The sequence below is a fragment of the Arachis ipaensis genome, chromosome B01 (genome assembly GCF_000816755.2).
Source record: "Arachis ipaensis cultivar K30076 chromosome B01, Araip1.1, whole genome shotgun sequence".
In the NCBI taxonomy this organism is placed as follows: Eukaryota; Viridiplantae; Streptophyta; class Magnoliopsida; order Fabales; family Fabaceae; genus Arachis; species Arachis ipaensis.
In genome coordinates this window covers 118,160,991-118,174,512 of record NC_029785.2, presented here as the reverse complement: position 1 = coordinate 118,174,512, position 13,522 = coordinate 118,160,991, and the positions used below count along the sequence as shown (strand labels likewise).

General features: G+C 33.8%; 1 protein-coding gene and 1 long non-coding RNA gene across 6 annotated transcripts in view; both read left to right on the top strand.

The window, feature by feature from the left end:
- The window catches only part of LOC110272152, a 10,510-nt gene extending 7,406 nt beyond the window's left edge, over window positions 1–3,104 (top strand). Inside the window, exon 2 of the long non-coding RNA XR_002363096.1 lies at window positions 3,029–3,104. This is a non-coding gene — a long non-coding RNA (uncharacterized LOC110272152). The remainder of the gene's footprint in view (window positions 1–3,028) is intronic.
- LOC107634609 (ras GTPase-activating protein-binding protein 2) lies at window positions 9,077–13,519 on the top strand. 5 transcript variants are annotated; one of them, XM_021124073.1, is made up of 10 exons: window positions 9,080–9,287; window positions 9,452–10,172; window positions 10,425–10,610; window positions 10,907–11,204; window positions 11,286–11,521; window positions 11,609–11,783; window positions 12,033–12,154; window positions 12,243–12,305; window positions 13,074–13,137; window positions 13,249–13,519. In XM_021124073.1, the coding sequence occupies exons 3-10, from the start codon at window positions 10,425–10,427 to the stop codon at window positions 13,500–13,502; spliced, it is 1,398 nt and encodes a 465-aa protein (XP_020979732.1). In that variant the 5' UTR covers window positions 9,080–9,287; window positions 9,452–10,172; the 3' UTR covers window positions 13,503–13,519. The 5 variants fall into 5 exon arrangements, with proteins under 5 accessions (XP_016193539.1, XP_020979732.1, XP_016193521.1 ...); XM_016338053.2 differs by lacking the exon at window positions 9,452–10,172 and having other exon boundaries at window positions 9,077–9,287; window positions 11,304–11,521; XM_016338035.2 differs by lacking the exon at window positions 9,452–10,172 and having other exon boundaries at window positions 9,081–9,287.

Here is a 13,522-nt window from a genome sequence, read left to right as displayed (position 1 = left end):
AGTAACAAACTTGAAATTTTTGAATCAAAACATTAATTGTTGAAGATATTTTCGAAAATATGATGTAAAATTAAGAAAAAGATTTTTGAAAAATATTTTTAAAATTTTCGAAAATGATTAAGAAAAATGAAAAAGATTTGATTTTTGAAAAAGATTTTGAAAAAGATAAGATTTTTAAATTAAAAATTTAATTTGACTCATAAAAACAACTAGATTTTAAAAATTTTTGAAAAAGTCAATCCAAATTTTCGAAATTTTAAGAGAGAAAAAGGGAAAGATATTTTTTTATTTTTTAATTTTTAATGATGAGAGAGAAAAACATGAAAATGATGCAATGCATGAAAATTTTGGATCAAAACAATGAAAGCATGCAAGAATGCTATGAATGTCAAGATGAACACCAAGAACACTTTGAAGATCAAGATGAACATCAAGAACTTATTTTTGAAAATTTTTAATGAAAGAAAAACATGCAAGACACCAACTTGGAATTTTTTAATGCTTAGACAATATGAATGCAAGAATGCATATGAAAAACACCATACAACACAAAACAATATAATATGAAGATCAATCAAGAAGGTTTATCAAGAACAACTTGAAGATCCTGATGAATGTAATGCATGAATGCAATTTTCGAAAAAATGCAAGATGAGTATGCAATTGACACCAAACTTAAAAATTGACTCAAGATTCAAACAAGAAACACAAAATATTTTTTATTTTTATGATTTTATTAATTTTTTTATTTTTTTGTATATTATTTTCGAAAAACATATAGGAAAAAGAAAATAAGGATTTCAAAATTTTTAATATGAATTCTAGGAATCTTGTACTCTTAGTCTAAAGCTCCAATTAAAGGGGTAGACATGGCTTAATAGCCAGCCAGCTTTAGAAGATACAAATCAGCATACAACAGCTGAAACTTCATCCAACTTCATATACTTATAAGTGGAAGCCTCAGTCTAAAAGAATTAGACATGGCTTTACAGCCAGCCAGGCTTCTACATGCTTCATGAAACACTAGAATTCATTCTTAAAAATTCTGAAGAAAAATATATTTTTGAAAAGATTTATATATTTTTTTTTTCGAAAACAGATGAAAAATTTTTGAAAGATTTTTGAAAAATTTTTGAAAATAAAACAAAGAGAAAATTACCTAATCTAAGCAACAAGATGAACCGTCAGTTGTCCAAACTCGAACAATCCCCGGCAACGGCGCCAAAAACTTGGTAAGCGAAATTGTTACTCTAAGGTTGTAAATTTGTTGTTCATTCTCTCCCTGGCAATGGCTCCAAAAACTGGTGCTCAACACCATGGTCCAGACATAACTTCACAACTTCGCACAACTAACCAGCAAGTGCACTGGGTCGTCCAAGTAATAAAACCTTACGTGAGTAAGGGTCGATCCCACAGAGTTTGTTGGTATGAAGCAAGCTATGGTCATCTTGTAGATCTCAGTCAGGCGGATATCAAATAGTTATGGAGTTTTCTAATAATAATAAATAAACAGAAAGTAAAGATAGAAATACTTATGTAATTCATTGGTTAGAATTTCAGATAAGCGTATAGAAATGCTTTCGTTCCTCTAAACCTCTGCTTTCCTGCTGTCTTCATCCAATCAGTCTTACTCCTTTCCATGGCAAGCTTTCTGTAAGGGCATCACCGTTATCAATGGCTACATCTCATCCTCCCTGTGAAAATGGTCCGATGCGCTGTCACTGCATGGCTAATCATCTGGAGGCATCACCGTTGTCAATGGCTACATCCCATCCTCTCTGTGAAAATGGTCTGATGCGCTGTCACTGCATGGCTAATCATCTGGAGGTTCTCGATCATACTGGAATAGGATTTACTATCCTTTTCCGTCTGTCACTACGCCCAGCATTCGCGAGTTTGAAGTTCGTCACAGCCATCCCTTCCCAGATCCTACTCGGAATACCACAGACAAGGTTTAGACTTTCCGGATCTCAGGAATGGCCATCCATGGGTTCTAACTTATACCACGAAGATACTTAATAACTCGGACTCGATCCCCTGTATTAGATATCCAAGAGATATCCATTTAATCGAAGGTAGAACGGAAGTGGTTGTCAGGCACGCGTTCATAGGGAATGATGATGATTGTCACGTTCATCACATTCATGTTGAAGTGCGAATGAATATCTTAGAAGCGGAATAAGTTGAATTGAATAGAAAACAGTAGTACTTTGCATTAAATTATGAGGAACAGCAGAGCTCCACACCTTAATCTATGGAGTGTACAAACTCTACCGTTGAAAAATACATAAGTGAATATAGGGTAAGCATGGCCGAGTGGCCAGCCTCCCATGGAGGTCTAGAGATCTAAAAAATGATCAAAAGATGAACTAAAAATCATAAGATGATCTGAAGATGTCTAATACAATAGTAAAAAGTCCTATTTATACTAAACTAGTTACTAGGGTTTACAGAAGTAAGTAATTGATGCATAAATCCACTTCCGGGGCCCACTTGGTGTATGCTTGGGCTGAGCTTGAGTTTACACGTGCAGAGGCTTCTTCTGGAGTTGAACGCCAGTTTGTAACGTGTTTCTGGCGTTCAACTCTGGCTTGTGACGTGTTTCTGGCGTTTAACTCCAGACTGCAGCGTAGAACTGGTGTTCAACGCCCTTTTGCGTCATCTAAACTCGGCCAAAGTATGGACTATTATATATTGCTGGAAAGCCCTGGATTTCTACTTTCCAACGCAATTAGAAGCGCGCCATTTTGAGTTCTGTAGCTCCAGAAAATCCACTTTGAGTACAGGGAGGTCAGAATCCAACAGCATCAGCAGTCCTTTTTCAACCTCTGAATCTGATTTTTGCTCAAGTCCCTCAATTTCAGCCAGAAAATACCTGAAATCACAGAAAAACACACAAACTCATAGTAAAGTCCAGAAATATGGATTTAATATAAAAACTAATAAAAACATCCCTAAAAGTAACTAGATCCTACTAAAAACATACTAAAAACAATGCCAAAAAGCGTATAAATTATCCGCTCATCAGGTCCTGTCCAAGTTTTTATAAAGATATACAAAAAGGTGATTTTGATTTGAAAATCTAACTTATAAGCTTATTTTGAGAAATATTTCTATGTTGAGAAAAGAATAGGTTTATATATTTACAAATACCGAAAAAATGGTTCTATATTGAAAGGTTTTATTTATATTTCTAAAGTAAGGAATGACTTGGATTTAAAACTATTGAAAAGAGTTTGAGAAAGTGTTGGTTGATTTATTGGTAACAAATGGAGAGTTGAAAATAATTTGATATTGAAACTAGTTAGCTTTCAGATTTATAAATGCTTTGACAATGGATTTGATTTGTTGGATTTATCAATGATTTTTTAGAATTGAAAATGATTTGGTAGGGACATAGAAGGGTGGCATAGTCCGAATTTTAGAGAAAATGCTGCTGAATTTTTATAAAATTAAGACTTTATTTAAAGTGTTATTTAAAAGCAAATCTGATTTAAGAATATTGTTTGATTTCGATTTATTACGAAAAGAGTTTTGTTTTCAAATCGATTTATTAAGAAAAGTATAATGTTTTAAACTCAATATTTTGAAAATGGATTTTACTTTAAGTTATGTTTTGAGTTCGGTTTGATAAGAAAGAAAAGAAGAAGAACGAAAAGTAAAGGAAAGAGAGATAATTAAAGAAATCTCTGCCACAGGAGAGTAGAGAACAAAGATTAAAGAAATATATGAATTAAAGAAATCTGTACCACAGGAGAGCAGAGAACAAAGATTAAAGAAATATATGAATTAAAGGAATGTCTGCCACAGGAGAGCAGATGCGACTTTGTTTGGGCCTTAGTGCCAAATGTATAGTGGGGACGCCCACACACTGAGAACTGTTTTCCAGATGTAAGCTCACTGATTTGAAAGTCACACTGTATGCGGCCTAGCCATAAGACTTATAAGCACATTGTATGCATATGGAAAGCCATATTTGGGACTTGTGCCCGGGTAATGTCAGGAGAGGGTAGACAACCGACACATGAGCTCATGGCCTGCGTTAGGAATAGACATGCATCATGTTATTTGCACATTTGCATTTGGTTGTGTTTTCTTATCTAGTTTCTCTGTGATTGTGCTGTTTGATTTATTGCAATTTGTTTGTGTGTTGATCTGTCTCTTGTGCTATTAGTTGGTATATATTGAGGTGACCGAGAACTGAGGTTGTGATTGAGATTTGTTTTAAGCTCGGAAATTTAAAGAAGGTAATTAATTATATAAAGTAAAAGTAAAAAAGTATTTTCAAAAGTTAAACAAAATAATTTTACTGAGTAAGTTAATTATTTGCATTAAAATCATTACTTTTACGGCATTCCCATTCCCTACTGAGAACGTGTAGTTTGTTCTCACCCCAAAATCTTCCACCCTTTCAGTGACACAGGTTCGAAGATTCAGTTTGAAGCTGCAGGCGGTTATTAGTCTTATTTGGGTTAAGTTTATGTGTTGAGTTACTTTCATAGAATTTCCTCGCCTTTGTTATTTAAGATTTTATTTTATACAGAGGGATATGAATTGTATCTGAGTTTCTTTTGAATTCTTATATACAATATTTATTATTATTAATAATTATGTGATTATTATTATTTGAAGATCTTTAATATGTGATTAATTACTAAAAATAATTTTTTGAAATTTTCTATAAAACTGAAACGCGACATCGAACTAAAGGCTCAATATTAAATAGTTAAAAAGGAAAACGAGTTAGTAATGCCTTACTTTTAGTACGATCATGACGTGCTAAAAGTTAGGGTGTTACAACATCCAAGGCAAATGCCGCCAAGGGAAGAGACCAATAACTAAAGAAGAACTCCCAATGTCTCTACCTGCTTGTTCTTCATCTCGTCCTCAAGGACACTTTGTACCTTCTAGTCGCCCTTCCAAAGGTAATCAAAGAACCTTTCTCAATTTTGTAAAAGGATCTGAAAACCATGATTTTGTAGGTTTTAAATCACATTATGGTAACCTTTCATATTCTCACTATGATCCTCTCTGTTTCTCATTTAGTATGAACTTTGAATTTTATAGAGCTATTATTTCTAAAACACCTTTGTGTTCAACATATGTGTCTAACTTAAAAGCTTTAGCTAAAAGAGGGATAAACTTTGTTGAAAACATCATTCATCTGAATTGAAAAAATTTGTTTGAAATTCAAAAATCGGTTTATCCTGATTTAGTTAGAGAATTTTATGCCAATATGTACTATTGTGAGGAATCTATTCATTCTTATGTTAAAGGCCGTGAAATTTATTTAAACAAAAAAAATTCATTGGTGAAGTCCTAAATTATTATGATGTTGGTATCAATGCCTACATCACTGAAAAGTGGAACAATAATCTAGGTATTTCACACAAAGATGTTTTGACCAATATTTGTGAGAATATTTCTCTCATAGATGGAGTAATCCTTAACCATAGAGCTTTAGGCCCTATTAAATTCCAGTTTCACCGTATCATTACCCATATTCTCTTGCCACAAAGTAATTCATATCAATGAGTTGCTCTTTGTGACACATTGGCTCTCTATGCCATTATCAATAAAACTGAAATTTCTTTTGCATATCTTATGATGTGTCATATGTATGATTGCATCAAAACTAATAAAAATATTTCATTACCATATGGTATATTTTTTACTTGTTTCTTTGAACACTTTGGTGTTGATCTGAATAATGAACCCCAAGAGAATAGAATTTTATCTCTCAAAGATGGTGGTGCAGTCAAACAACAAAGAAAAAAAGGACTAAAGCTGCTAGAGATACGATTATAGAAGAAGGAGAAGATAAAAGTATCTCTCCTCCATCTGTTGCTGGTACATCAGCTTTCAACAAGTACTTTGGTATATGAGATTATCAAAGATGTATTATAAGAATTTGTAAATCGCACAAAGTACATGATCAACTTAAGTCAACAAGCTAGGAGACTTGCAATTCAAAATGAAAATTCATTGAGAAAGTCCCAAAGCTGAGTTGAGGTACTTTTGAAGTACATTAAATCCTTGAAAGATGATCAAATGATGTCTGAGCAAGAAGAGTAAGATATCTTAGAAACCGAGAATGAGGGATCTAATATCTAGTTCCTTGTTGATGCTGCTGATTTTAAAACAAATGCTTTTGGATGTTTAATTTTTGGTCTTTGAATACTCTTAATTCACTGAATGACTGTAATAGTGATTCATAAACACTTAACTTTGAACTTATTGAACTGTTAATTTACTTTGATGCCTAACAACTTTTATGTAGGGAATACTACACCTCCTTGATAATAAAAAGAGGAGTAAGTTAAAAAATAAAGTGTTAGGTAGTTTAAATGTTTAAATCATGAACAGTTGGTACTAAGGTTCTTTGCATGACTTATTTGTGAATGATTTGGTTCTAATTGATTGAGACTGCTATTTTGAAAATATTGAATGATTGCGACTTTAATCGTGAAATTTGATTAAAATGCTTTTGATCATTATTCTTATTGGTACTTGCTTTATGTTGGTTGATGCTGAATGGTAACTTTTTTAGGACTGATAGCTTGTAAAATTTTCTGAAAAATAAGCCATCGGATTGGTTCAAAAGATATGGTAGTCTGAATTATTTTGGATAATTATTTGTAAGTATATTTCTACATAGAAACTATTATCACAAGTTTAAAAAAAGCTCGCATTCAAAAAATGTCAACAGAATGAAAGAAAGGGGAGTTCAACTTGAAAATTGAATCATCAAAAGAAAAATTCATTAAACTCTTCTCATTTCTTTTATTTACAATTCATTTTATAATATTTGTCATCAAATGAGAGATTGAATTTAAAGAAATAATAACAAATTTAGTGATGATGACTAAACAATGTTATTGGGTTAAAAGCCCAATTATGTGTGTAATTAAGTTTGCTTATTGTGCAGTAATTTATAGAAATCAAACAGGCCTAATAACAAGCAAATAAGGTCCAATGATGGTCCAAGCCCATGATCAAAGAAATCAGCTCATTTACTCATTCATGGCCCATGAAAATGGTTACTATCAAAGGAAAGAAGCCTCACTCCCATCTGAACCAAAACTAAAGTAACATGACTCATTCTCTCTCTTTTTTTTTTACACACGTGAAGAAGCCACAAAAGAAAGAAATAAAAAGGAAGACTGATTAGGGTTTAAATCAAAGAAGAAAAAAGTGAATTACTAAATCTAAACAAGTAAAAAACTAAGGTTCAAAAGCTAAGATCAAATCAAGAGGTAAATCATAAAATTTTTTTCATCTTGGTGCTTTATTGGTAACTTGTTGAGAATGCTCTTCTCCTACAAATATCGAACTGGAAATTTGAATAAGTCAGAGGCTATGAAGCTCTACTGCAAATCAAGGGTCAAGAATGAAACTTAGAGCCAAAGTATTCATGAATAACTCATATCCTTGAAGAAGATTGAAAATTGATGAAAGAGAAGTAGCTGAGATGCATGTAAGCTTTAATCATGGTCACAATTCCATCTCTCTTTTGCGTTGCTGCTGCTGTATCTGGGAAAGAATAAGTCAACTGTTCAAGTCAAGTTTCAAGTTTTGGAAGTTTTACTTCTCTATTAAAAGGGTAAACGGCTAGAGATTGATTCAAAGAGTGAGAACATAAGTTTGGATCTTCATAGCTTTCAGCTACCCCTTCTTCTCCTTCATGAGTTTACATTAAATTTTTTGTTCTTCATTGTTCATCTTTTTTTATTTTTTTAATGAAAAAAGGCATTAAGTGAGGAATCAGTAAAAACTATTGAGAGAAAAGGCCAACAGATTTATCTAGTAAAAGCTAGAGAATTATATCAAATTTTTTTGTATGTTTTTCTGTTTTGTACATATGATCATGAGGGGATTCCCTTATTAAGTTGGGTGAGAACTTAGTAGTTGCAAGTCTAGGAAGTGAATCTAGCCAAATCTAACTTGGGTAGAAGCTGTGTTTGTCACATATAGGATTGGGTTGAATCCTAGAAAAATTGGTGTTGGTAATCTTTGTGAAAGATAGTGAAAATTCCTCCATTGTTGTGGGAGAGACTGGATGTAGGTCATATTGCACATGATGGCTGAACCATGATACATGATTGTGTGATTTTTCTTTTCTACTCTTCTTCTGTTTCACTTCGTTAAAAAACAAAATAAAAGTATTTTCTGCATTATATATTTCTCAGAAGTCACAACTATCCAAAAATAAAGAATTGCTCTGTTCTGGAATGCATTGTGAATAGACAAAATAAAATTGTCTCTTAAATTTCAACTTAATAGACGTATCACCAACTAAGTTCCTATTTCAATCAGAAACAAAAAGCAATAAGAGGTTAAAAAAAAGAGGCTATAGATTCAACCCTCTTTTTCTAGGCTATTTACAAACTTTCATAAAGTATACAAAATTGAGTTATGTCTTAGTATCCTACTTTGTTTAAGATAAATGTGGATATGAAATAAGAATATTTACTAAAATATTCTTAGTTATTCCGTTTTCAAAAATTTCAATCTTTTGTATTTTCACTTTTTAGAAGTACTAAAAGAATTAAAATTTTGTATTTTAGGACTAAAATTTTAGTTAAATATCTGGTCACCAAATATAATACCGAGTCTTAGTTCTCCAATCTCAATTTCAATCTTTAAAAATAATACTATCTTCATTCCAATTTAAATTATTACCATTTAACTATATTTCATTTAAATTGAATTGATTAAGTGATTTTAATTGGATTTATTGTAAGAAAAATTCAACCTTCCAGTACAACAGAGTACAAAATTTTTACTCTTCTCCGTATTGTATTAAGGATTTTCCTCGTTGCAATTTAAAAGTTGTACAGTTCTGTTGGCTGTTAGCACCTCTATTTTCAACTTTCAAACATGTAGGAGAAATTAAATACAAGAAATCGTCGTATATCTACTTTCTACTATTCTATTATAATTCTCTTTTTTATTACTCGAATTAAGATATTTTTATTTAGTAATAATTGTAAGAATGTTATATGTTTAATAAATAAAAAATAAACTATTTATCAACAGAAAATAAAAAGAAAAAGGAAAAGGGCAACAGCGGGAGTCATCGTCTACTGTGAATTGTGAATTGTGAATTTGTGATCTCCAAAGTCCAAACACAAACACATCAACCTCCGAATCTTTGCGCTCTTTCTCACACTCTCTCGCTCTCTCTCTCTCTCACACACACACACACTCAGAAGACTTTGCACTCTTCTGTTGTCTCTCTCTCTCTCTTCGCCGTCAGTTTGTGAATCGGGTTTTCAACCCAGCAGGTACGCACGTGCGTCTTCTCTCTCTCTCTCTCTCTCTCTCTCTCTCTCTCTCCAAGATGTGTGCTTGTTCTCCGATACGCTACTTTCCCTTTCTCTCTTCTTCGTTTTCCACTCTGCTCTCTGCTCCTTTCTGATCTCTCCAATTTTTTCTCTCTCCCTTTCAGGTTTTCTGATTTCCACCTCACAAATCACAATGTTTTCCTACTTCCAATTTTTTATTCTTACCGCCATATTTAATCCGATTTAGGCTATGATCCCGTTTAAGTGTTTTTAATTAAAAAAATTGCATAAAATTCAGTATTTCCTTTTCTTTTTTTTTTTTTTTCGGTTTGATGCGTTCTATATGGTATGGTATGGAATATCGATCCTACTTTGACATTGATATTCCCTTACTCTACTTGTGTTGTCTGATTAGGTTGTTTGTTTTAGCATTCAGCTTTAATTAATAGTTAGATTAGATTATACTTAAACTGGGAAGTAGGGACTGTGCAGTAATTTAGCATTCTGGGAATCTAATTCTTTCAAACACATAGTAGTTGGCTTATCTCCTTCATGTAGAATTGATGCTGTTCTAGCTCATTATTCCTAATTTGTTTTAGGGTTCGTTTGCAAGTTGGGATTGTTGTTTATCTCATTAGTTATTTGCTATAGGGTGCATCTGTTAGTTGAGATCTAAAAGGGAATGGAAGGGATGAGAATGGCTTTATGAGTAGAATGGATTCCATTACCTCACTTACACTCTAAAATGACAATTGACAAATGCACCCTTAGGGTATCGTGATAGTCACACAAGCAAGCAGTGTGACTGGGATAGTTAGCCATTTCGAAGTTTCATTTGTGCATATCTCCCTGGTTTCAACACTCTATTCGTGTTGCGTTCTATAGGTTGGATCTTATCCAATGCTTCACGGCTGTTTTTAATCTAATTTATGTATACGGATGCTGCATCGTTGATTTGTTCTTTTCCATGACATACAATTTTGTTCATCTATGCAATTTCTTTGTTGATTTGTGATGGGGCCAATGTGGAGCATGGCATCAAACTGAGATGATTTCTCGGTTAATGATATCTGCAACTAAAAATTATCCCGCTCAATGGATTTATTCTGCTTTGCCTTATTGTAAATTCTTCTGCAGATGGCAATGCAGGAAGCAAGCCCTGCCACCGCTCCTAGTGCCCAAGTTGTTGGCAACGCATTTGTGGAGCAATACTATCACATTCTACACCAATCCCCAAATTTGGTACACAGATTTTACCAGGACTCAAGTTTCTTAAGCCGTTCAGACAACGATGGCCAGATGACAACTGTGACTACTATGCAAGTAAGTCTACCAGGAACAGGATATGCATAATATAGTTTTTACAGGAAAAATTTCTCAAACTTATTGGTATATTTAAGTAAATACTTCAGCGATCAGATAACATCCATACTCCCTTGATATGATGCATAGTTACTTTAACATTCATGCTCCTTAAGAAGCCGGCTGTTAATGATTTGGTTAATAAAATTTTCTTATTGGACTACACTTTGTGGCCTTGACATCTTGTAATTATTAGTAATGTGTAGTTTCAGTTTTTCTACTTTTCATTAATCAAAATTCAATTACTGTTGGATCAGGCAATCAATGAAAAGATACTTTCCTTGAATTATGAAGATTATACAGCAGAAATAAAAACTGCTGATGCTCAGGAGTCATATGAGAAAGGTGTGATAGTTTTAGTAACTGGATGCTTAACCGGGAAGGATAATGTGAAAAGGAAGTTCTCACAGACATTCTTTCTGGCACCACAAGATAAGGGGTATTATGTCTTAAATGACGTCTTTAGGTATGTTGAGGAGAATGACACACTGCAGTCATCAAATCCCGACTCCACTGTCAATGAAAAAGCTGAGGCAGTGGCCATGCCGGAAGCAGGTCAGCATGGCTAATCTCTGTAACATATTCCCAACAGTTATTTATCTTGACAATATTTAATTGATGCTTACATGTTTCTAGATAATATACATGCTCCAGAACATCTTGTGACCAACCCTGCAATAACAGCAGAGAGTGAAAACGTTAATAATGGAGCTGAAGGTTATAATCCAGAGGACAATGAGGAAGAAGGATCAGTTATTGATGAAGAGGTTGCTGAACCCTCTGCAGATTTAAGTCAGAATGTTGCGATTCATGATTCAACTTCTGCAGTCCAGGATGATGCACCGAAGAAGTCATATTCATATGCATCAATTGTTAGTTTACTTTCATATATTTTCATATTTTCTTTTTCTCCTCCAGTTTTTACATTCGGTAACATAATGAATTTTATTTACATGAAGGTAATGAAAAGTAACACAGCATCTGGTCCTGTATATGTTCCCAGCCGAACTGTAAGAGCAGTACCTGCTAAATCCAGTGAACAATGGCCTACTACTACCAAACCAACTCCAGTACCAGAGGCATTAGCTCCTAGTAATGACAGTGCTCCTGGGAGTAGTGATGTTCATGAGGAAGGTATATATTGAAACTTCTTGATATGGCTAACAGCCACTATCTTTTCTCAGACTAGTTAGCTGTGATATAGACTCATATTCCTCCTTGACATATTTGTTTCATCTTGTTCTGACTTGTGAATTGTAAGAGATTAAACATATGTAACTATGTAAGGAGGCTAAAATAAGTTGGAGTTTATTACTTCATATATACTCTGGCCTTAAATTATAGGTTGGAAATCGATTGAATTGCCTTTTTTACTTTTAACAGCTGAAGGTCATTCCATATACATACGGAATTTGCCATTTAATGCAACTGTTGAACAACTTGAGGAGGTCTTTAAGAAATTTGGTCCTATTAAGCATGGTGGAATCCAAGTTAGAAGTAGTAAGGTCTGTGGATACTTCATAAACCTCCAAATGATTTATGGGTTTTCTGAGTAAAGCTTATAAGATAGCTTTTACTTTTGGCTCCTTGCAGCATGGCTTCTGTTTCGGCTTTGTTGAATTTGAGGAAATGACTTCCATGAATAGCGCACTTGAGGTACGTGTTGAACTGTTGATTTTATTGCTCCTCACTGTTGTTTCTTTATCATGACATGAAATAAAAAGATGGACAACCATAATATCAACATAACATTTGAAATATTCAGTAGATGATAGTGGTATAGATCACCATTAGCTTGTTTCAGTTTTGGCTATAATTCCCGAGTTCTAGCTTTTAATATAGCAATTGTGGGCTGCAACATTCTGGGGTTGAATGTTTTCTGCATCTTCAGCACATAAGAAATTGCGTATGCTTGTAAAATGCTTGCCTTGATGGATATCCACTTGAACTGATGTAAATGCATTTTGGAAACGAATTATTTTTTGGATATCTATTATATGGGTAAACTTGCTTAGTTCCTCTGGGTAGCATTTTGAAGGTGTAAACGTGTGATATTTGTGTGAAGTATATGAATTGATCTAATGGTTGGAAAGAGAAGATTTATGTGAATAAGATATCTTCATTTCTAATTAAAATGTCATACGATAACACATTGTTTCCTCTGCATTTCACTAATATTTCTCTGCAAAGTTATTGCTCACTTGATTCTGTTTTGAAAGATAATATAATAATGTAACTGATTATAATAGACATGTCTCTTAAGTTCTGATCTGCACTCTGCAACGGAAGAATTACCACTTATACAGGTCGCTTTGTGGTATTTTCATGATACTGCAGTACTGCACGTATCTAGCAGTGCATATCATGTGACCTATTAATAATCTATATTATTCATTTAATATGTTTTGTCAAAATTAATTTCAGGCATCACCTATCACCGTTGGTGATCGACAAGCTGTTATTGAGGAGAAGAGAACTACTACAAGAGGTATGTTGGTATATATTCATTATTACTTCTACTTTGAACAAAACATGGTAGCCAAGTTTATCAGAGGTTGATTATGCTCCCTTTTCCTCCTTCATTTTGTCCTTATTCTAGTTAGTGGTAGTGGAAGAGGAAGGTTTCCCTCCGGAAGAGGTGGGTTCAGAAGTGACAGTTTCAGGGGGCGTGCGAAATTTGGTGGCGGAAGAGGTTATGGCAGAAATGAGTTCAGAAACCAAGGAGAGTTCACAACGCGACCTAAGGGTCCAGCTGGACAAAAGGGAGATGGTTCTCAACGGCCCAGTCAAAATGGAAGTGGGCGGGGTGGACGGCAAGGTGTTGGGAACCGAAGTACTGCACCATCAACTTGAGCATGAGGTAATCATAGTTT